At 40.1% G+C, this 21,598-nt stretch overlaps 1 protein-coding gene across 3 annotated transcripts in view; it reads left to right on the forward strand.

Moving 5' to 3' along the window:
* Window positions 1-21,598, forward strand: part of PPP3CA (protein phosphatase 3 catalytic subunit alpha) — a 201,431-nt gene that overhangs the window by 122,577 nt on the left and 57,256 nt on the right. For all 3 annotated transcript variants that reach the window (XM_086612602.1, XM_086612601.1, XM_086612600.1), the window contains exon 3: window positions 19,495-19,619. In XM_086612602.1, coding sequence (XP_086468728.1) covers window positions 19,495-19,619 — 125 coding nt within the window. The remainder of the gene's footprint in view (window positions 1-19,494; window positions 19,620-21,598) is intronic.

Here is a 21,598-nt window from a genome sequence, read left to right on the forward strand (position 1 = left end):
TTTAATTATCAGAACCATTTGTTATTATTATTTCATTTGCTGTTAAGGAAAAGTAGCAAGAGAAAAAAGCCAAAACCCTCCTGGGAAACCAAAAGCTTTTTAGACGCGTTTTGTGGTTGATGTTTCATGCTTGTTAACTCCAGAATTTGGTTTCAAAACCCTTTTAATAGAGATGCTAATGGGATTCTTCTCCATCTTACAGAACGTGCGATAAGAGATTTTTGTACGAGGGCAACGTGAGCCACAAAGAGCAACAGCACCATTCAGTAACCCTGTCCAGATTTCCATAAAGCTAGTGTTACTGGGATAGCATTTCCTAAGACAGAGGGGAACGATTCTTCTCCATGCTTGTTAGGCACTTGTCAGTTTGCTGGCAGTCTGCTCTCGATCGTGTGCTTACACTTGTGTTTGTTCTTTAAAAGCCAAAGTATGGGTAGGAATGAAACCAAAACATCTCCCCTCACCAAGCACTCCAGGCCCTCCTCGCCTGCCGAGGGAAAGCTTGCACCTTCTTCTTCCTCCCTGCAGTTGCAGCAATCTGCTGTGGAGAAACCAGAAGTCATTTGCTAAACAGGTTCTCGTGGACACCTGCATTAGCTTGATTGCAGAGCCTGGAGCTTCACCTGGGCTAATTTACCTTTTTTTAGGGAGTTTCCCTATTCCTGCAGGTCAACTGCTGTTAATCTCTGATAGTGCTTGGTTGTCCATCCATGGGCTAGAGCATCTGAGGCACAGTAGTCAAAGGAGATTTGAGGAGGAGGAAGTTACTTCCTGTGAACTCTCCGTTGAGTTGTACAGACTCCTGGTCCGTTTCCAATTTTTAACAGCTCATCGTGGTTACTACTTAATCCACGTACTTAATCCTATGTGGATGATGCCATTGATGACGTTAAGGCGTTACTTTATGAAAAAAGTCTTACCTTATGAGTCTTTCGTTTCCTTTATTTCAGATCTATAGATGTTTCTTAGAGCGTTTCAGGTCCTTCTGGGAATTTTAGTCATCCCCAGTGTAATTGTTACTATTCCAAGTGAAATAATATTGCTGTTCTAAAGTTAGTTTCTTATGCTACGCAGTAGATTTTATTTTAAGCTGTGGACTTTCTGCTTTCTGAACAAAAGCTGACTTGAGTGACTATAGGCTTGGATTTTGTTGATATTTTTCCTTCATTTTGTTGTCTTTTGCTGTTACCTGCCGAAGGTAAACCCCTGACATGAACAGGTGAGGTGAAGGATAAAGATCTAATGACACTTGTTGGAAATTAGTTGTAAAAATAGGTTATAATCTGGATGTCTTCCTTAATTCTTGTTCATGCCCAGGCAGCTTGAAAACGGTTTTGTTTATATTTTGTGATTTCTGGTTTATGTTGTTTCTTTTCAACTGGGAACGCTATAAATCCTTCTCAAATAATGTGTCTGACTATCAGATGTGTTCCCATGCCTGTAGTATTAGCATCAGGCACGGCCTCTCTACACCTCATAGAGCAGGAGCTGTTTCCCCCGAAGGTGCAGAGAACCAGAATTAGGTTTGAGTGGAAAAATCAAATAAAGCTGAATTGAGAAGGAGAAAGAACTGGCCTGAGTTTCTGAGGTGAAGGTTGTATTGTTGGCTGTAAAACTGCTTAATTTAGTGACTAATGTAACTGTGGCTACTCAGCATAGCATGGTGCTTGCCCCTGCACTCTGTTGACACTGTCCTTTGCAGCCCTTATAAATGGATGTGAAGTGCCACCAGCAGATGCTGCCTTACTGTCTTGTAGAGTATCCACTGAACGTGACAGCTGTTCTGCCTTGTGGGTACTACGCATCGAGAAGCTAACGACACAAAGTCTTTCTAAAAAGTATTGTTATGGGTTTTTAACCAGCAATAAAGGAGATACAGATAGTTCCTGGGAAGGAATATCACCTACTGATAGAACAACTGTCAGCCGTTCTCCAGCGGTGCCTGAGCCTACTGGCCATCCGTTCTGGTCCTTGCTCAGCCCGGCAGTGCAAGGCAGGGTGACCTGGCTCCACACCAGTTGGTGCAATGCCATCCTTAGTGTATCACCTGTGATGCTAACTTTGCAGAAGCATGCTGCAGTGTGAGTCCAGTGGAAGTGGGGATGATGCCTTCACGATGATAATGAGCCTGGAGAAGAGAAGGCTCCAGGGTGATCTTATAGCAGCTTTCCAGTACCTAAAGGGAGCCTACAGGAAAGCTGGAGGGGGACTTTTTACAAGGGCATGGAGTGATAGGACAAGGGGCAATGGATTTAAACTGAAAGAGGGCAGATTTAGATTAGATATAAGAAAGAAATTTTTCACTCAGAGGGTGGTGAGGCACTGGCACAGGTTGCCCAGAGAAGTTGTGGCTGCCCCATCCCTGGAAGTGTTCAAGGCCAGGTTGGATGAGGCTTTGGGCAACCTGGTGTAGTGGAGGGTTTCCCTGCCCATGGCAGGGGGTTTGGAACTGGATGATCTTTAAGGTCTCTTCCAACCCTGACGATTCTATGATTCTATGAGGCCTTCATGCTGACTCTGACATGGGGTGCCTGATTCATACTGAATCAGAGTCTGAGCTGATGCAGCTCTTCTCGATAGGTAAAGTTTGAAAATTGGAGGACTCCAACAGAGTTTAAAGGCTTGGAGAGATGATTAAACTTGAATGATGTTTTACAGCCTCATATGCATTTTTTTTTGTGTTGTGAAGCTGCTCTTTTCCACTTTGTTTTCCTGATGGTTTTCAATGGAAACAGTGACATACTTCTCTCTTTTGTGTGTTTTTTCTTTTTCTGTTGAAATAAACATCTCTCTAATAATATGAAGAAAGCAATGAGGGAAATTTTTTTTTAATTGGGATGCAAAATCTGTGTATGACTCATGCTTATGGGTAGCATTAGACTGATGATTACAGGGGATGAATTTTCTGTAAAAAGTGCATTGAACTAAATGTGAAACTTGATTCTGACTTTGAATATACACTGGTTTTGTTTACCCATTCCATTCAGAATGGCAGGGTTTTTTTCTGACTTACATCATTTGAAAAATAAAGCGGATTATTAGATGTCGACTGTTGTCTCAGAATTCTCTTCAGGAATGAATTTATTTCACGTCTGCACTTCATTTATTCTTCGCCTATCACTTAAGTATGGACCTGTTCCTGCCTCGAGACTGAGAACTAATCCTGGGTTTCCCAGGTTTTGGTGCAGTCCCGTTTCAGGACAAGCAGGGGCCTTGAAAGCCGTGCTCCCGTCCTTCCCTTCTGCCGTAGCTCTGCCACATTTGTCCCGATGTGTTGAAAAATAGAGTGAAACGAAGCACAAGGGGAAGAGCAAAATAAAAGCAGGCATTAAGACAATTGTAAAGCAGGTATTTAGAGCAATTTTAGCAGTGTGCTTGTACTTCGGAAGTGTATCAGTACTTTTGCATGATCGTATTTTTTTTCCTTAGTGTTGCTCTTTCTGTAATTTCTCGCAAAGTCTGCATTTGCCACACTGAACCCCTCACTGTCTCCAGTCCTGAGGAGTCAGGGCAACAGCAGACAACTAAACTGTGATTAAATCAATATATTTTCCCTTCATTTGTATTTAGGCAGCATTTTTCCTCCTGTAAGGATTACCTAAGTAGGAAAAGGAAACCTTTTTGCTTGCGTTATTTTATATGTATTTTGCACAGGATACACATGGCCTTGGAAGAAAACTATAGTCTTTTTTTCTTTTTTTTTTTCTCTTTTTTACTTCCTGAATGCAGAAAATTACCATTCTATGTGCAGAATGATCACTCTGTTTGTTACAGAAGTTTGGGGGGCAGGTAAAGTGATCTATTCCAGCTTATGAGGTGCTCCTCTTGCACTTTGCGCTTTTCCTCTCTTCTCCCATCACTTGCACTGTTTCTCTGGTTTGAGGAATGTATCCTTCACCAATTCCAAAATGTGAATTTTTTGATTTCTAGAGGTTTAGTGAATTAAAGTGCATTTTAAAAACCAAAATGCACTCTTGTATAAAATAGCTTTCTGTTTTTTTACAAACACTAACAAAATGACTTCATGCTGGTTAGCAACTCAAAAACTGCGTCAGCCAGTAATGAATATTAGAATACTGTACATAAGAATTATGAAAACCTAAAATGAGGCTACAGGGAATAGAAATAGCCTTTTAAGTTACCCAGTAAACTCTTTTACTATTGCAATCTACAACAGAGACATATTTCCTGATTTCCCAGTAAACTGAAGTAGCAAAAGAGGCTGGGACTGATTCTTCTACTAAATTTTCGATTCAATGGAAAAAAACAAGTTTTGCAGCCTACCACTTGCTTGCATTGTCACTAAATTGAGTTTTAAATGTTGCAGTCTGTTTCCTGCTGTAATAATGATTTATGTCTTTCTAGTTAATAAGCCTAGCTCATTAGAGCATCCATGTTCAAGGGCTGCCTTGAAAAGCACAGCAGTCTTGCAGTCTACTGAAAAGTTATTTTAAATGATGATTCTTCACCCTTTTACTAAAAAAGGGACTCACCAGAAATACTGTTCTTGTAGGTGGCAAATAAAAACCTCTGATGGAGACAGAACCTCAGTCTGAAAAAGTGTTTGGGCTAGTCAGGTATGAAATAATCCCACAAATCATTAATATGAATGGAAGATGAGGTTAGTCCAGTTCTTAATGACTACATCTTGTAATGCCTCTTCAGGGGCGTGAGACTCTCTTGATGTTTCACAGCATCATCCTCTATGTCTGAAATGACACCATAATTAAAGGCAAGTAAGATAATAATACTTACTAACTTTGAGCACCAAACCCACCCAAAAAACAAGCAGTAAGTGTATATTTTTTTCTCCCTGGCAAATGTTTCTGGAGGTGGTTTTTTTCTGAAGAGAGACAATAGTCTGTAAATGAGATCTATGTGAGTCAGTTTGTAATTGGATAAAGATTTTATTGTGAAGGGACTGCTGAATGCTAATAAGTTTCTTGGGTATTAACTACCCACCAATTTCTTTAAATGGAAAAAATTATCTTCTTTAGTTGTGATAATTTTATATAAGATAGCTGTTTGTGTTCAGTTATATACAACAAGCCAGCCAAGGAACAGTCTTGAGACAAGGAGTACAGTGAATATTGAGGATCATTGATCCAATGCAAATCACAACTGATCCTTATCTTTTACTGTTGTGGTTTAACCCCAGCTGGTAACTAATCCCCACACAGCCACATGCTCACTCCCCCCTGGTGGGATGGAGGAAAGAATCAGAAGGGTAAAAGTGAGAAAATACGTGGGTTGAGATAAAGACAGTTGAGCAGGTAAAGCAAAAGCTGTGTATGCCAGCAAAGCTTCCCATGGTCAGGCAGATTTTCAGCTGTCTCCAGGAAAGCAGGGCTCCATCACGCGTGACGGTTACTTGGCATCACTCTGAACATCCTCCTCTTCCTTCTTTCTACAGCTTTTTATGCTGGGCATGACATTGTATGGTCTGGAATATCCCTTTGGTCAGTTGGGGCCAGCTGTCCCAGCTGTGTCCCCTCCCAACTCCTTGTGCACCCCCAGCCTGCTCGCTGGTGGGGTGGGGTGAGAAGCAGAAGGGGCCTTGACTCTGTGTAAGCACTGCTCAGCAATGAATAAAACATCTCTGTGTTATCAGTGCTGTTCTCAGCACAAATCCAAACCACAGCCCCATACTGGCTACTGTGAAGAAAATTAACTGTGTCCCAGCCAAACCCAGCACATTTACCCATAGTACTGACGGCTCACTAAGAATGTGCAATTTAAACAGTTTGGTGTTAGCAGAGATACTAATGCCTGTAGTAGAACTTTATCATAACAGTTTTTGCAAGGAAGAAAGTGAAAACTGATTTCTTGACTTTTGCAAGACTCGTGCCTGGAACAGAAGCCTCGCTAGGCTGTGCAAGTCTGTTGCAGCTTTATTTTTTCAGTTTTCTTATTGCTGCTGTTTGCTTCTGAGGGCAGATCAGTGAGAGGGGCTCAAAGAAAGTCCCGAGTCCTTCCCTGCTGTAGCTCAGGGCTGGAAGCATCATCTTGGGAGGCACAGCCCAGACATTCCCTACATCGGAGGAGGATCTTCTAGACCCTGTCCAGATCCCGGGGTCCCCTGTAGCTGCGTCCTTGGTTTGTCAGTCCTTGATGGAGTAAATGGCAGTAACGTTGTCCACGGCAAGTTTCTAATCCTTGATCCTCTGAGAGAAATTGTCAAAACAGATCCAGTGTTTTAGATTCTTTTTTTGAAATTTGAAAACTTGAAATTTGAAAATGTGGTCCATTTTCAGTGAGTCATTTAAATAAGACTTGAATCAAAGCTGAACAGATGTTTGAAATGAACAAGACAACTTCTTTTGTGTATTTAGTTCTTAAAATAGTCTTTTAGACTTTAATAATTCTTAAACAAAGTACTAACATTTATGAAAGGTGACACTGTCTGTTCTTCTTGGCAATAGTCGTGGAGATTAATTTGATCTTTTGTAGTCTCGATAAGAGAGCGTATACTTATCCTCCCTATCAGTATTTTCAAACCTAACTGGCTTTTTGTTGCATATCTTTTTTACTTTATTTGGTGGAAAAACTCAAATATTTCTTAGCTCTGCAAGCATTCTTTTAAGTTAAGAGAATTAGTATTTTTTTGATTGTATTTTAGAATTGTGTGCTGACCGAGACTGCATGAAAAAGGAGAAAAATGAGTTGAAAGCCGTTCTTTTCAACTCGGTGTTTTTCCATAGCAGGTTCATCAGCTCTACTTCCTGTGATGCATAGATATCCTTGCTTTTCTTGGACACCAAAAAGACAGACCCACAATTACTTTCTTTCATGGGTGATGATCTTCTGAAACCTGATTTACCGTATTTGTATGTTTTCTGAAGATAAGATCCTATCTGCACTGACTCATATTTTTAGTCACGATGATGTGTCTTCCTTTTTCATAAGAAGCTTCTGTTGATTTGCCTTATTTTTTTATTTTGATCACATGCTTTTCAGCTTTCTAGCAGGCTATTTATGGTAGATAGACCATTGTCAGTTGAAGGTCTTTACTGAATTTTGTAGAGAAAATTCATTAACCTAAATATTTCAATTTGAAATATATATACACAAGAAAATCATGTAAAACTTTCAATGAAAATACAGGTTATAAAACTTTTAGAATTCATGAAAACTTTTGGGTGTAATAAATACAGATTTATGATCCAAGAGGTATTTTTTTTTATTGCTTGGCCAAATACAAGAGGCTAAAAAAGACTGCCGAGCAATTTCTGCAGTTTCAGTTAAGCACAGGGAAGCTTTAACAAACGTAGGAATACTTCAGAATTTTATTATTTTTATGTACCAGTAAGGTTTCTGCCTTGCAGTCACTTCAAATAACCATGCTATTGCAATCCAGTGGGAGTAGCAAGCAGCCTGAAAAGTCACTGAAGTTCAAATAATGCATTTTTTTCTTAGCACACATTTTTCACTTGGCAGTAAAAATAATCCATGAGAGAAGTGTTGCCTTGAATTGCTGGATGCTAAGAGTCAAATTGGACTGATCAGTTGCACTAACCAGTACAAGGGAGAAGCAGCAGCACCAATCTGTGCTTCATAAAGGAATCTGTAACGAGGGGAGAAGATTTTGTTTCATAAAATCAAGGCGGCATGTTCTTGGAAATAAGACCTCTTGCTTGCAAGCAAGGAGTAAAATAGCCAGAAATATGCATAAAACTAATAATATAAATTCCATCGTGAAAATGTGTCTTCAGTGTAGAAGATAGCGGGTCAGTTATTCTTCTGTAAAGGAGCCAGTTAGTTAAGCCTCCTACACGTTATAGAAAATAAAGGGAATTAGATGTAAATAAAGGAATGAATGAAATAGTAAATAAAGAAAAGCTGAGTGGACCCACTTCTTGTAGTGAAGGTCTGTTGAGCTCAGCTTGGAGTTAGGATTTCTTGCCAGGTGCTGGGGTCCAAACTTTCCAGCTGACTCCATGTGAATGGTGGTAGTATCTGCTCTCAAGCAATAACTACCAATTTTGCCTCTCTTGAAAATTTCTCTTAATATTTTTTTTTATTAGCAACAATGTAAAATTATAGCATTTGGAAATTTCAATTGACCCATAAAGGCTTATAAACCCAGGGTAGATGCAGACAAAAGCATCATTGCTTGAAAGACAGTGGAGTCTTGTGTGTTGGCTGTTTTTCCAATAACAGCAATTTTATTACAAGAAAATTTGTAAAAATGCTGGGTTTAGTGCATTTGCCCTGAGTGTGTGAGAAAATTGACACTCTTCATTTGGCTTTTTTTTTTTTTTGTAGGTACTAGTTTTTGTTATGTTTTAATGAATGTTGGGCTTCTCTCTTCACTGTTTTAGTCAATGATTTCATTGTTCTAGTGAAGGATTATGATCAGAGCGAGTCCTGTAGTTGCCTTGATAAGGGCCTGTGGTTTTTGAGCACTTCCTTGGGTTTTTGCTTGACTTTGACCAGAGATTGCACTGCTTCTTGAGTAGAAGCATGTGCTGTGGAGGTCAGCTTGTCACCAGCCTGCATGGGATGGAACCTCACAGCCTGTAAGAGGTGGTAGAGTGACATTTCTCTCCGAAATTTAGTGTTCATAAGGAGTCACAAACACCTCACAGATTCATAGCCTTCTAGATGTAGAGTTTCAGGTAAAATAAACATCCTGTAGCTGTGAGCATTTCCAAGTGTTTCCTTTTACCAAGTAATTTTTCACCATGGATGTTTTCATGGTCCTTGTTTCATACAGCTGTGGGCTGATTTCAAAGCTGCAGGAAGTGCAGGCTAAAGAAATGGAGAGATGAGAAAAATAAATGCAGTTGTTTTAATGTAATGAAAAGGATTTTTTTTAATTAGTTTTTACTTCAGGACAAAAGTAAAGTAAACTATGGCTGGATTTGGGGTTAGTATTGTAGTAGTTGTAGTTGGAAGGAACATTTCTGGAATGGATTAAACTGATAATGTATTTGATCTTAGCCAAAAGTAGACAATGCTCTTTCTGAAAAATAAGTCATTCTGCAGAGCAAGAGAATTAAAGAGGAAAGTTCTTCTGAAAGAAGGGCTTAACTTCTTCAGTCCCTGCATGAACACAGTGTTGTGTTAAAAAATATCACCGGTGCCCAACTTGTGTGGAATAGAAACAGGGGAAGGGTCATCTATTAGTGCCCCATTTAAGCATTATTCTTCCATATGCTCTGTCAGGATAGTGTTATGTATAGTATTCAAAGGAATATGTGCATTGTGATCTAAAATAATGATCACAGCTCTGTTTATCCCAGTACGTTGTGGAAGTACAGCTGATATTAGCCCAGTAAGGTTTTGTCTCTCCCCTCCTCTGACATTGTTTTTGGATTTTTTTTCCCCTCCTCAGCCAGCCATTGGGAAAACACTTCTCAATATAGTGGAGGAGACTGGTTAGTTTGCTTGAGGAGCATGGTGCAGGAGCTGGCCCAAATCTGCCTGGGTGCCACCCCTAATGCTACCCAGAGTCCTGTCTAAATTGCGTACACTCCTTATATGCCTAGTAGCAAGGTTATACAAAGAAATATAATTGAGGCTGTTCTGTTCATCAGTGTGACTTCTTTGTGTTCATTTTCGTAATTGTCATTAAGTGGTAACAGTTTTCTTCTGGAACTAGCTGATCTTTGAGGTCCCTTCCAACCCAAGCCATTCTATGAGTCTATGATTCATGTTGATTTAGGATCAGCATATGAATTTAACCACCTACTCAAGATCATGTTTAGGTGTATGTTTTCAGCAAGAGGAAATTAATGTGGTCAACTCCTCCTTGCACTGGCTACCCTAACGAATTGTCATATGAGCTTTTGCTAGGACATAAATTGTTATGGAGAGCTTTCTCTTAAAGCACTTTCTTCAAAAGTTGATCATTTTTCACTGAGAATTAGATGTGTGTAAGACTTTGGTTATGGAATTTAGATTCTATAATTTTAAAAAGTCATCTTATGTAGCTTGAGCTAGAATTGGGAAACTTGCAAGTTATTTGCTTTCCTTAACCCTATGCCTATATAACACCTGTAGTACAGAAAGGTCAGATTAAAATAGTAGCTCAAAATCGTTAAAGACATGGGTGCAAAAGCTGAGGTTAAAGCTCAGTAGGTCTTCACTGCTGGTTGTTTTAACTCACAGCTCTGAGGATAGACCATTAAGCCCAAATGCTGAACTTCACAGAATTTCTTTGAAGCTCTTTGTGCTAGCTGCTTCCACTCAGGATGCACGCAAGTATCCATGTCAGTGCTGCTGGTTGCTTGTTAAAAGCCTAGGAGTTTGAGAAATAGTATTTTTATTTTCCCTTAACATCTGTTTCTGGGAAATACAGGCAGAGTGCTATAGATCCAAAGGTAATGAGCAAATGCGTTTGCTTGTGCCAAGAAAATGTTTGTTTTCCACTGATAAGACAAATTGTTGCGCTGAAGGAAGGAGGATGCTTTTTGTCAGAAGAGTAATGCTTCTGATTCTTAATAGAACACCGAGTGGGGGTGGGATGGAGCATAAAGTAGGGCTGCAGTGGCACAGAATGAGGAAACTATGACAACAAATGTTTTCCTCAGGTGAAAGTGGAAAATATATATTACAAGCCGATTGAATGTCTGATTTTTGTGGTTAGGTTTTTAGATGCTAGGCATTCATCTGCTGAAGCTCAACATGCTGGTGCTGCTACCCATAAAATCCTGTACGTTGTTGAGTGCTTGGAAGGTAATTGGGTTTTAGTCTTTTAGGGTAATGCTGCTCCAAGATTCTACAGTAAGAGCAAACAAGGATGCCATCCATCAAGTCCTTGTAAATCCTGAGGGCCTTTTTGGGCTTTATATAACTGTCACTGTATCTGTGTAACATCAGTGTCTTTGTTTTAACTTTGCTGGGGCTGGGATTTGTGCTGCTGAGAGAAATACTAACTGTAAAGAAACTCAATCCTAAGAGTTGAGTTAAATCATCAACAAAAAAACCTATCACATTAAGTTGTGAACGACCGGCTGCAAATTACTTCTAATGGCAAATTGCTGACTCTGGAAAAATATTGTATAGCAAAAAGCTGATGGAAGTCTCTTCAACCAGATTAGTGAGAAAGATGTAACACAGTAATTCTGATAATGAACCTGTATGTTATAGATGGACAATATTACAGTCCAATCTATGCAAATAAAAGCTATTCCCAGAATAAAACACAGCATTGAATTTTACACTACTTTTTTTCTACAGACCTTAGCATATTTGAGATTCTCCTTTTCAAAAGCCCTTTTCCCGTTTTGACTTGTTTCACCTTCCCTAAATTTCATTTTGAGCATCGTGTGTAAAGCCAGGCTATGCCTGCTTCTAGTGCAGGACCTTCCTGCCTGATTGGAAGGGCGCTCTTCTGATGGAGCATTGAATTGGATGGAGCAGTATGAGGATGTGGTGTTCCCTCTCTGGCTGTCCCTGCCCTCCCACTGACCAAACTCCTGACCTTATAAATTATTAAACTTCCGCAGGCCTTTGTTTTTTTACATCAGTAAAACTGAGGATAAGAGAATTTCTCTCTTGCTATTAATAACCTTGATCTAAGGATATGAGCTGGAAATCCTGACCCATACCCCAATGAAGCACTTTCCTCACAAGTAATCCTTCTGATGGAGTTATTTGTGGGATAAGCATCACTCCCTGATACTGCGGGTGCTTTAACAGGGGATAATGACAGAGGTGTTTGCTTTTCCATTTGCACAGAGGTTGCCCAGGGGCAGTGCTGACCTTGGAGGGTGGCAGGGGAAGAGCTTGTTGTTTCTTTGATGTGTATGAGAGTGAATGCTGTTTTAATCCCATCCCATTTTGTTTATCTCCCTGTGACCTGATTCAGCATCTTCTGGTATATGTGATGAGAGCACTTTTCCCTCTTCCTCCTGGAAAAATGCTGTAAAATATTCACTAAATCACCATCTTCTTGTTATTACCACTCTTCTATATTTCTTTGACCTGGAATTGAAAGTTTGCATTTGGCACCTTGCTGCTGTGATACGCACTGACTCTCCTGAAGAATTCAGCTAGGGTAGGAGCGTGAAGGGAAGGGATTTTTCTCTGCCAGTGTAGGTTTTACAGTACTTGGTGGAGGCTGTTTCTTCAGACTGTTGCTTCTGGTATCTCTTATATACACAAAGGCGTTCTTCTGCTGGCTAGGCTTATGTTACATGGTTTTTATTTTGTCTTGAGACACTGCAAATAATTTTGTGATGCAAAAAGTAATTTTGTGGAGCTATTTGTAAAAATTTTGTGCCAAAGATATTTTTGTAGCCTAAACATATTGAAGGGCTTGCTGCCACATGGTTTAGGGGTTTTTTGCTTTACCAGTTCACCAGAGCATATTAGTGACTGTTGTCCTGGAGGTCTTTTCTGATGTGATATTTTCCCTTTCCCACTCTTTTTCACTCTACCTCTTCAAATCAAGTGTCGTTAATTTGTTCTAGCCTTCAGAGGATGGTGGGAGAAAGCTAACTCCTGTTACAAGGACTGAGCGTGGGCTGATCTTTACAGACACTAGCGTTTCAAGTGTTGGCAGAGCAGAACAACGTATAGTGTCCTCTTGTCTTGCACAGAAAACAGCTTTTCCCAAGATACTACTCTTTTTTTTTTTTTTCCCCCCCTCAGTACAAAGAAGGAAAGTCAGCAACCAAACAACATTGTCAAATGTGGCGTTGATGGTCCATTTGCAGTTTCCTTTGCTCTGCCTGTATGGCTAAGGATTTCTGGCTTTATCTTTGGTGAAGCAGGCCTCTCTGGAAAATACTTAATTGCAGCTTTTTGTTAATGCCAATCCACTCTGGTAATATAAACTCATCAATTTGCATGCAGTGAGGGAAGGGATAGATGAAAGCCTATTATATCATGTTAGATAACCAGATATGAATATGAATGAGATCATGCTTCTTTTGGAAATACAGTGCTGTGTTGTTCAATATGTTCAGTATAACAAACATTCGTATGAAATCCCATTATGTTGAGTCTAGTAGATGGTTTCTTAGGATGATAAGTTACCTAGTGAGCTGTCTAAATGATTGTGTCTTTAATTTGAGTAAGTAATGAAGTCTGCGAGTTCTTTAAGCATCTCACTTATAGCCATGCAGTTCTGTTTCTGTTTATAAAGCAATGTATGTAACTTAACCACTGAGTTTGTGTCTTGAATAGTGCTTTAGTGAGCAGCTACAAATAAAAACTTTTGGAGTTTCTTCTTTTACTTTATACTTCCTCTTGCTCTTCAAAAAGTAAGGAAGAAAATTTCTCAATCTTCAGCTATTAAAAAAAACCCCATAATGCATGGAATAACTGTGGCATTTTGAACATTTCATACTGCTGTGGCAATATATAATGTTCCTCAGAAAAGCGTACACTTGGAAACAAATCTCTTTCAAGCTCAAAGATTGTGTAATCAAAGGTATGTGACTCTTATATGTGACTTGGTTCTTAATTCTTGGGGAAAACGAAAACCTTCAGGTTAGTTGTTGAGCCCTTCAGGAGCAATGCAATAGTTTTTCTTGAAACACCTGAGAATTTCATGCATATAGTTCTGGCAGGTGTTTTCCCTCATATTTTTTGGTTGGCTAAGGAAGCCCGGTGTTTGACATCTTAGCTACAGAAGTTTGTCTAGTTGGTTTTACTTTGCCTGTGTGTGTCCACTGTTGCTTGTAAGTACTCCTTCCTCACTTGGCTTCTTCGTTCAGCCTTTAGTAACTTTTCATTCCTCCAAACTACTTCCCTGGAGAAATGGTTGGGAGACGCTTCTCATTGGGGTATGCAGCCTCTTTACCATCCTATCCTTTTCCAGAATATCCACGAGTCAGCTCGGACACATGTAGGTTTACATGGTGCCCTCATCTCTTTGTCAGTAAAGCTTTGAAAGTACCAAGTGTCCTTGGAAAATGGTAAGCCCTCGGAAGCATAAGCTAACTAGTGGAATGGTAAGCAGCTAAACGCTTCTTAAGTGTTGTACAAAGCAAACCTCTTTGCAATTTGCAGTCTGCATTCTGCAGTGTAACTCAATAGGGTGTTTTTCTCCCTTAGGTTTCGCAGTCTTGCATGCTGCTTTGCTAAAGCTCGGTGCAAAGACATCCCTGGCTCGGTGAACGTAAAGAACAAGTTGTTAAGCGATGGATAATATTCCCTACACAGCATTAGTTTGTTCTTTAAAAGGTGTCTTTGCTTCATTGTTAATTGTGGTACGTGTAGGAGTTTGCAGATGTTGCTTCTGAAGGTGATGATGGAGTGTTGCAATCTGCTCCTAATCCCCGATGGCATTTGGAGATGGGAATATAATCTTGTGATACATGGAATGTAAATTCACTTGGAACATTAATGGTATTTTGCTATCAGACTGTGATGTTAAACCAATTAAGTATATTCATGATAAATGAGAAAATAAGTGCAGTATATCCGAACTGTTGCAGATAGAAAATTTTTGAATTGACAGTGTTTAATGTACTATGAATATAAATTTTGTTCTTAGCACCCATCTGGAGTAGGAAAGCACACAGAATAATCTCTGGACTAAGTTTGTACGAAGTGAAGAGCATTTAGTTATCTGAAGGAAGGTATCTGAAGAGCATTTTCAGACTTTTTACTTGTGCCAATAATCATTGCAGTCTAAATCACTGCGCTACCACTTTGTCTTCTATAAATAAGCTGCCAATATCACTGCTGAGCTTTGGGTTTCCTTCACTGCTAGTACAACGTGAACTTAATGTTTCAATATTGCTTGTTCCTTTGCTGTAAATCAGAGGGAGATCCTTGCAGTGAAGCCATGAGAAACATAATTTAATTTTTGTTAGGATGACAATTTCTAAAAACAAACAAAATTTCTCCCTTCTCTCCCCCATGTCCAATTTCGATTTTTATAATAAAATGGTATTTTATAGACAGTTACATTGGGAAAGTTCTGTTGCTATAGTGTAAGATGGTATGATGGATCAAAGTACCCATCATAACAAATAGGAAAAGCTGCTCAGAAACATAATTTCTCAGTTTCCATGGGCAGTCCTGTGAACTTGAATCTTTTGGAGGGGCCCAAGTCTTCCCTGAAAACTTCCTCAACAGAGATAGATTTCGAAGGAGACCACAAACAACCAGCGTTTCTTAACTCTTCTGGTTGCACCAATGAATTCAGTAGGAGATCAGTTTAAAATAGCTTAAAAAATTTCTTTACATAGCATGTCGTGCAGTTCTGGACCTTGCTGCCTTGAGAAGTTGGGTAGGTAGATACTATTGACAGGCTCAGATAGACAAATTCACGGGCAACAAGTCTGGTGACTGAACTGATGCCTGGAAATAGTAAGTCAGTGGAAACGCTGGTTTGTTGTTGAAAAAGAAAGTTGAAAAGCACTGGATAAATTAAGCGGTCTTTTTAGGGGCAAAAAAATGCCATCAGGTTACTTAGTTATTACTTAGTTATCATAAATTGAGGAGTGTAAAAAGGCAATGACTTGATGGCACTTTTGGGAAACCAGTGATACAGGAAGATGTGTACATTTCTGATAGGACACATACCACCTGGTATTCCTCCGTTTGATAAATTTGTTTCGTACGAACACAGCTGCTTTTAATGTTAATCCCACACACATACAAACTGTGGTTTACGTCCCCTCTGTTCATACTTGAAATCCATGAGTACGTTGATCCTGGAGATCTTCATTAAGAATCTTCACTGTGCTGGGTTTTATTTTGTTGTTATTTGACGGAAAAACGTTCACATCTTGTTGAATGCGTTGTTCGGTAGCAAGTGCTCCAGTACCAAGAGGGACCCTGCACAAATATAAAAAAAGGATGTTTTTGGCAAAATTAAAAGTAATTGCAGATCCAATGGTAATGCTTGTACGAGAGTAAACATGAATATATAATAATGATTGTGCTTTCAGTAGTGAAGTTAGAGCTTTGTAGAGGCAGGATGCAGTGGATGAGGATGGAGCCAGGCTCTTCTCAGTGGCATCCAACAACAGGACAAGGGGAAATGGATATAAGCTGGAACATAGGAGGTTCCGCTTAAACAAGAGAAAGAACTTCTTCCCAGTAAGGGGAACAGAACACTGGAACAGGCTGCCCAGAGAAGTTGTGGAGTCTCTTTCTCTGGAGATGTTTAAAACCTGCCTGGACGCGTTCTTGTGTGATCTGATCTAAGTGGTCCTGCTCTGGCAGGGAGATTGGACTAGATGATCCTTTGAGGTCCCTTCCAATCCCTGACATTCTGTGATTCTGTGAACCTCTCCTGTGGGCTCTTGGTGGTACAGTGCTGGAAGGCTCATTGTTAAGGATGGGAAGCTGGAAGACTTGACATGAAGGGTATGGCAGAGTTTTTGGCTGATGGATGTTTCTGCTCTTACAAATGGCGATGTGGTGCTGGATCTCTTCTGCTCCCACCTAACAAAAGGTAAAGCATCGATCTGACTGCCTGGGAAATCTTCCAGTTTTCAGATTCGTTAAGAGTTGGAAAAGAAAGATGGCAGAACTATAGCTTGAGGAGCAGTTGCTGTCAAACTACAAATGGAGTGTAGTACTGTATACATACAAAGTTACGCTTGGATTTATTTGTCAACAAGGCCATCCATCAGAACGTGAGTGCACAGGCTTTACCTTGTAAGGATGGTTCAGGTCTGCACAGGCAAACCTGAAAAGTATAAGGTCTTTAAGCTATTCCGTGCTATTCCAGGCAAAATACTAATTGGATTAACAGAATGTAACATTGTGTTCTTTCAGTAGGAATTCTGGGATCTGACCATAATAAATTAAATTTCAATGTTAACTCTTACATTTTGAGTGTCTTCTCTTCCTCTCACTGCTTTTACCTGCTGATTTTAAGCTTCTCTTTCAGAACTACTTTAATTGCTTGGCGAGGTTGGGTCTGAGGGCTTTTTAGTTTTCTATCTTTTTTTTTCTTTTTTTTTTTCTGGATATGTTTTTGCATCTGTTGTCCACACTAAAGAGAGTAGGCTGCTGCATGCAGAGTGCCTGGAATATCCATCGAGTTACCGATTCTCAAGTCCAGTTCAGAATTTTGCAAGTCATGGGCTTGCAGGGCTCTGCACTTCTTATTTCTGTCTCTTCCCTGGTTTCTCTCTGCTTTTCTGACTTGTGACAAGTTCATGGGCATAACAGCTACTTGGAGAAAGCCCTCTAACCTTCTTGGTTTCTCTGTAATGACCTCGATGTATTTACCCATCTTCTTTGTGCTTTAGAGAAAGAGCAAAAGTTAAATCCCTGTAAAAATCTTTTCAGTCTTGTTCAACTTCAGGTTTTTGCAGTTGGAGCAAATGGGGGCGGGCGATAATTGGTAGAGCTGTACAGTTATATAACTAAAAGATTTTCTGCTGGAAGTTAGGAGAGCAGATTGCTTGGCCATCAATATGCGACACGTGTTCTTACTCTGCCCACAGTGTCCATGCAGAGGAGTACAGTCAAGCAGTGTGTATTGTGTTGGTAGATGAATGTGTTCAAATAAAAATGCTGTCCAAAAATTTCCTTTGGGGTACTTTTTTTTTTAAGAGAACGAGTAGTGGTGTTATACCACTTGAAGATTTAAATAGTATTTATTTTGCATAATTAATGGCAGATATGAGATAGAAATTGTAATTGCTCATGGCTTTCAACATGAAGGTTGTCATCTAAAAGTCTTCAGGGGGGAATCAACTAGGAAAAAGAGAGTGTACAGTGTAACACAGTGGCGATAAGAGTACTATATGCTATTTCATGGTGAAAATACCCTGTTACTATCACAGAAGAATGCTCAGCTAGCCAGCACTTGTGAATTATGTCACCAAATTCACATAAACAGTCATCATGAAAGCAGTGACTGGGAAATCAGTGGTTTTTTCTGTACCTGAGGGGAGTGGGTTTGGTTGATTTTGGTTTGGGTGAGGATTTTTTTTGTTTTTAGTTTTTGGATGGAAAGGCAACATTATATTGATCCTATTTTTAGTGTATACATCCACAGAAAAGTGATGCAAGTAAAAATACAACGTGACACTGGAGTGAGGTGAAAGGCAATAACGTATGAACACTATTTGCACTGTGAGTTGGTTGGATTTGGTGTTACAGCTGTTCCATATAGTCCTTTTGTATCTACGTGGAGACGTGACTTCAGCTTCTCCATGGCCTGCGGTAAATGTTCTATCACAGATAAACAAACCTCACAAGACCTCTGTAAAAACTTCCAGATAAAAGCTTAAATGAGAGCACAGCTTGAATACAAAAGCTTGAACCGTTACATCAGAGAGAGCATCTGAAGTTTTCTGAATTTAGTGTTAGCAGTAAATAAGAAGCTGTGCTGCTGTTTCAAGATAAGGTCTATCTTGGACCTTTAGTTTATTCAGTTTCTTCATAATCACCCTTCCAGTTTTCAAATGGGATTTTTTTTTTTTTTGAGTCATTGAGGGGACAACCAGTCTAAATTGACCTCAGTGACAGTCAGGGCTGTTAACATTTCCTTTGTTAAGGATTGTTGCTAGAAAAGGTCTGGACTTGAGGGTAAACCGGAGGGCTCTCCCCCTCCCTTCGGTAGAGGAAACAAAGCAAGACAAAAGGAAGCAGGTTCTGGCACAGCACCTTTAGTTAAGCTTCCATGGGACCTCCAAAAGCATTGCCTGCCTTCCTGCGGATGCTTAAAATCACTTACCACCGAGTTTGCAGTTTCACAAGATAGCTGAGCCGGTCTCTTAACTCGGAGGCACAACGCGAGGCATCGCTGCTCAGCCCTGGCTACACGTCGCTTGTGTTCTGCGAGCAGCCTGATCTGGTGGAGGGTGTCCCTGCCTGTGGCAGGGGGGTTGAAACTAGGTGATCTTTAAGGTCCTTTCCAACCCTAACCATTCTGTGATTCTATGATGTTTATTGAGAGCTGTCTTTCTAGACAAGCTGCTTGTTAGCTTGACTTCATTGCGATGAAGTGAAACAAATCATAATTATATGAGGTTAAATAAAATAGTAGAGGTTAAAGCATGAAAAATCAGTGTCCTCTGGTGTAAGACATGCTTTGAGAAAGCAAGCAGGCCACTTTTCTATATAGAAGCCAGAAGTCAGAAATTTGTCATTTTAACCAGTGGCATGTGCAGGACGGGCACACTTTGCATTTTAGGGAAAGCCTGTTGGTGTTCGTCTGGGTTTAAGACTAGGACAAATAGGAGTGATGTCAAAAGAAAGGTAACCTTGCTTGAACATGTTCTCTTCTGCAGGACGACTTTGGATTATCTTACTACTGTTACCAGTATCGTGTGCTCTGCTGGGCACTAGGAGGAACGGGCAGGTGGCTTTGAAAATAATTGTAGGTCACATTTGCTTGATGGCTCTCCTCTAGTTGGTAGCCTTTTGCATGCACATGTATGGATGCACATCATAGAAAAACAACTTCTGCTGAGCAGCTGCCAGCTCTCACTGGTCGTTTAACTAGAGGATGATGCACAAAATTATCATAACATGTTTCTTATGAGACAGTGACTTCAGAATGCATGTGCCTAAAATGATCTTTGCATGGTGAATCTGAATATTGCTCTTTTTCTCTTCTAGTTTGTGGAGACATCCATGGTCAGTTCTTTGACTTGATGAAACTGTTTGAAGTGGGAGGTTCTCCTGCCAACACACGGTATCTCTTCCTGGGGGACTATGTGGACAGAGGGTACTTCAGCATTGAAGTAAGTTTCTTGTTTCACTTTTTGGCTGTGAAAGTGCTAGCAGCTTATTGTGTATACTTAGCATCGTAATTTAACCAGTTCAGGAATACTGATGCTCTTTGCAGATACCATTTGTGGGCAAAAGAAGTCCACGTTAATGTCACTGACAATGTTTTTGTAAAGGTTGCTTGGTATCCAGCCAAATCCCACTATATCTGTGCTGCAAAGCTGACAGAGAATGGACCTTGGTGCTAACTGGTGGCCATCCAAATATAGCACAGAATGCAGTCTGCTCTGCAGTCTGCAGCTCGTGCAAGCTAAATAGGATTCATAGACATGAGCTATTAGAAGAGACATAACAGAAAAACTAAACGAACAACTCAGAGTTTTGTTTGACTTTTAGGTTTATTTGATCTGAGTCTCCTGCATGCAAAATTTTATGAAAATGGAAGTACTAGATAGGGGATAAGTGGGACAAAAAGCCAGCAGATAGCATGCTGTGCTGGAGAAAAGAATGAGTTCTGTTTAGATACGGCATGTTAGGAGTGCATGATCTCTGGCTTTTGATGCAGCACTCGAATCCACGGAGAAGTGATGCACATGTGCCGTGTTGAAGGTGCTGAGACCTGGTGCAGATTCCGGTATCGGGTTGTAGAGCGTGGAAGTCAAATGACAGGATCTTCAGCTGGCTTGCTAAGGAAACGGTGCTCTGGCCAACCTGCCCACCCTTGACTAGAAGCAAGTCGAAAAACAAGCACAGATCCTTTGTTGAAGTGCTCATAAAAACCAAACTGGATTTTTCCTTCTGTTCTGTGTTGTTGCTTGGTTACACAAACTGGCAGATGAGGTGCGCAGTTATCAAATAAAACCTAATCTGGATTTGTTCATCCAGGTCATAGTTGATCTAGTCACTGAACGGTCAGTCAAAAACCCTTGCAGCAGCTTTTCAGCTACAGCTTGACTCTTTTCTCTGAAAAGTTCAGACCTAAACTCCCCCTGAGTCAAGGGAGAATACCCATTCTCTGTTGGAAGCAGTATGGATGCTATGATACATGGCTGTGTGACTGGATAAGATGGCAGCGTGCGAGAATACATATACTGCTGTTTCTTTCTGCATACCACATCTTAGTATGCTGTTGCCATATTGATATAAAAAGATGCAATCCCAAACAGCTGAGTTATTTATAATGTGTTTTTAAAATGGAGCATCTTGCCAGTTTTCTATTTATAGTATGAAGAGAAGTTTCTTCAAAATAAAATTCTGTAAAACTAGTTTTGCTTTATTAGGTCACTTTAAAACTTAATTTAAAATGTTAACAGAATCTTTGGGAGGTGGCACATTTTACAGATAGAAACATGCTGTTCCAAGTGCAAAGGCTCTAAAAACTTAAGAATTGCAAGGTTCTTTCGCCCACCTGCCAAAAATCATTATAGTTAGGATTTAGTCTCATACTGAAGTCAGCACTTGGATGGTGATTTTTTCTGAGCCATGTGCACCTGCTTCCTCCCTTCTCTGATCAATAGTGAGCTGTGAGCTAAGTCATCACTGTGGGCATTACCATGCTGGGTCACTTGGGGAAGGTTGAGAGTGTAGAGGGCAGCTTCACAGGCTTAAACTGTTGTGAAGCTCAGTCTCGAACTGCCATTTTCCAGTTGCGATAGATAATCTAGTTCCTATCTCCTGTAGACTTTGACCAAGCCAAGTTGTATCTGCAAGAGCAGAGTTTTGCCTTCATTTCTGTATGTGTTTTTAATATAAGAAATAGAACAAGTGGATTTGCTTCAGCTTCCAAGGGCTTGTCTGACAGTTTGCCAAGGGCTATTACCGATTAAAGACAATTGCAAGCCATAGAACACAAAGCAAAATAGCTTATGGGTGGGGAATAATCCCCTTAAAATCACTTGTTTAGCAACCTGCATGTACCTACTTAGCAAATTATATTCTGAATTTAGTTTTTCCATTCTGGAACACTACTTTTTCACTGAAAGCAGTACTGGCT

This window comes from Tauraco erythrolophus, chromosome 5 (genome assembly GCF_009769465.1).
Source record: "Tauraco erythrolophus isolate bTauEry1 chromosome 5, bTauEry1.pri, whole genome shotgun sequence".
Classification (NCBI taxonomy): Eukaryota; Metazoa; Chordata; class Aves; order Musophagiformes; family Musophagidae; genus Tauraco; species Tauraco erythrolophus.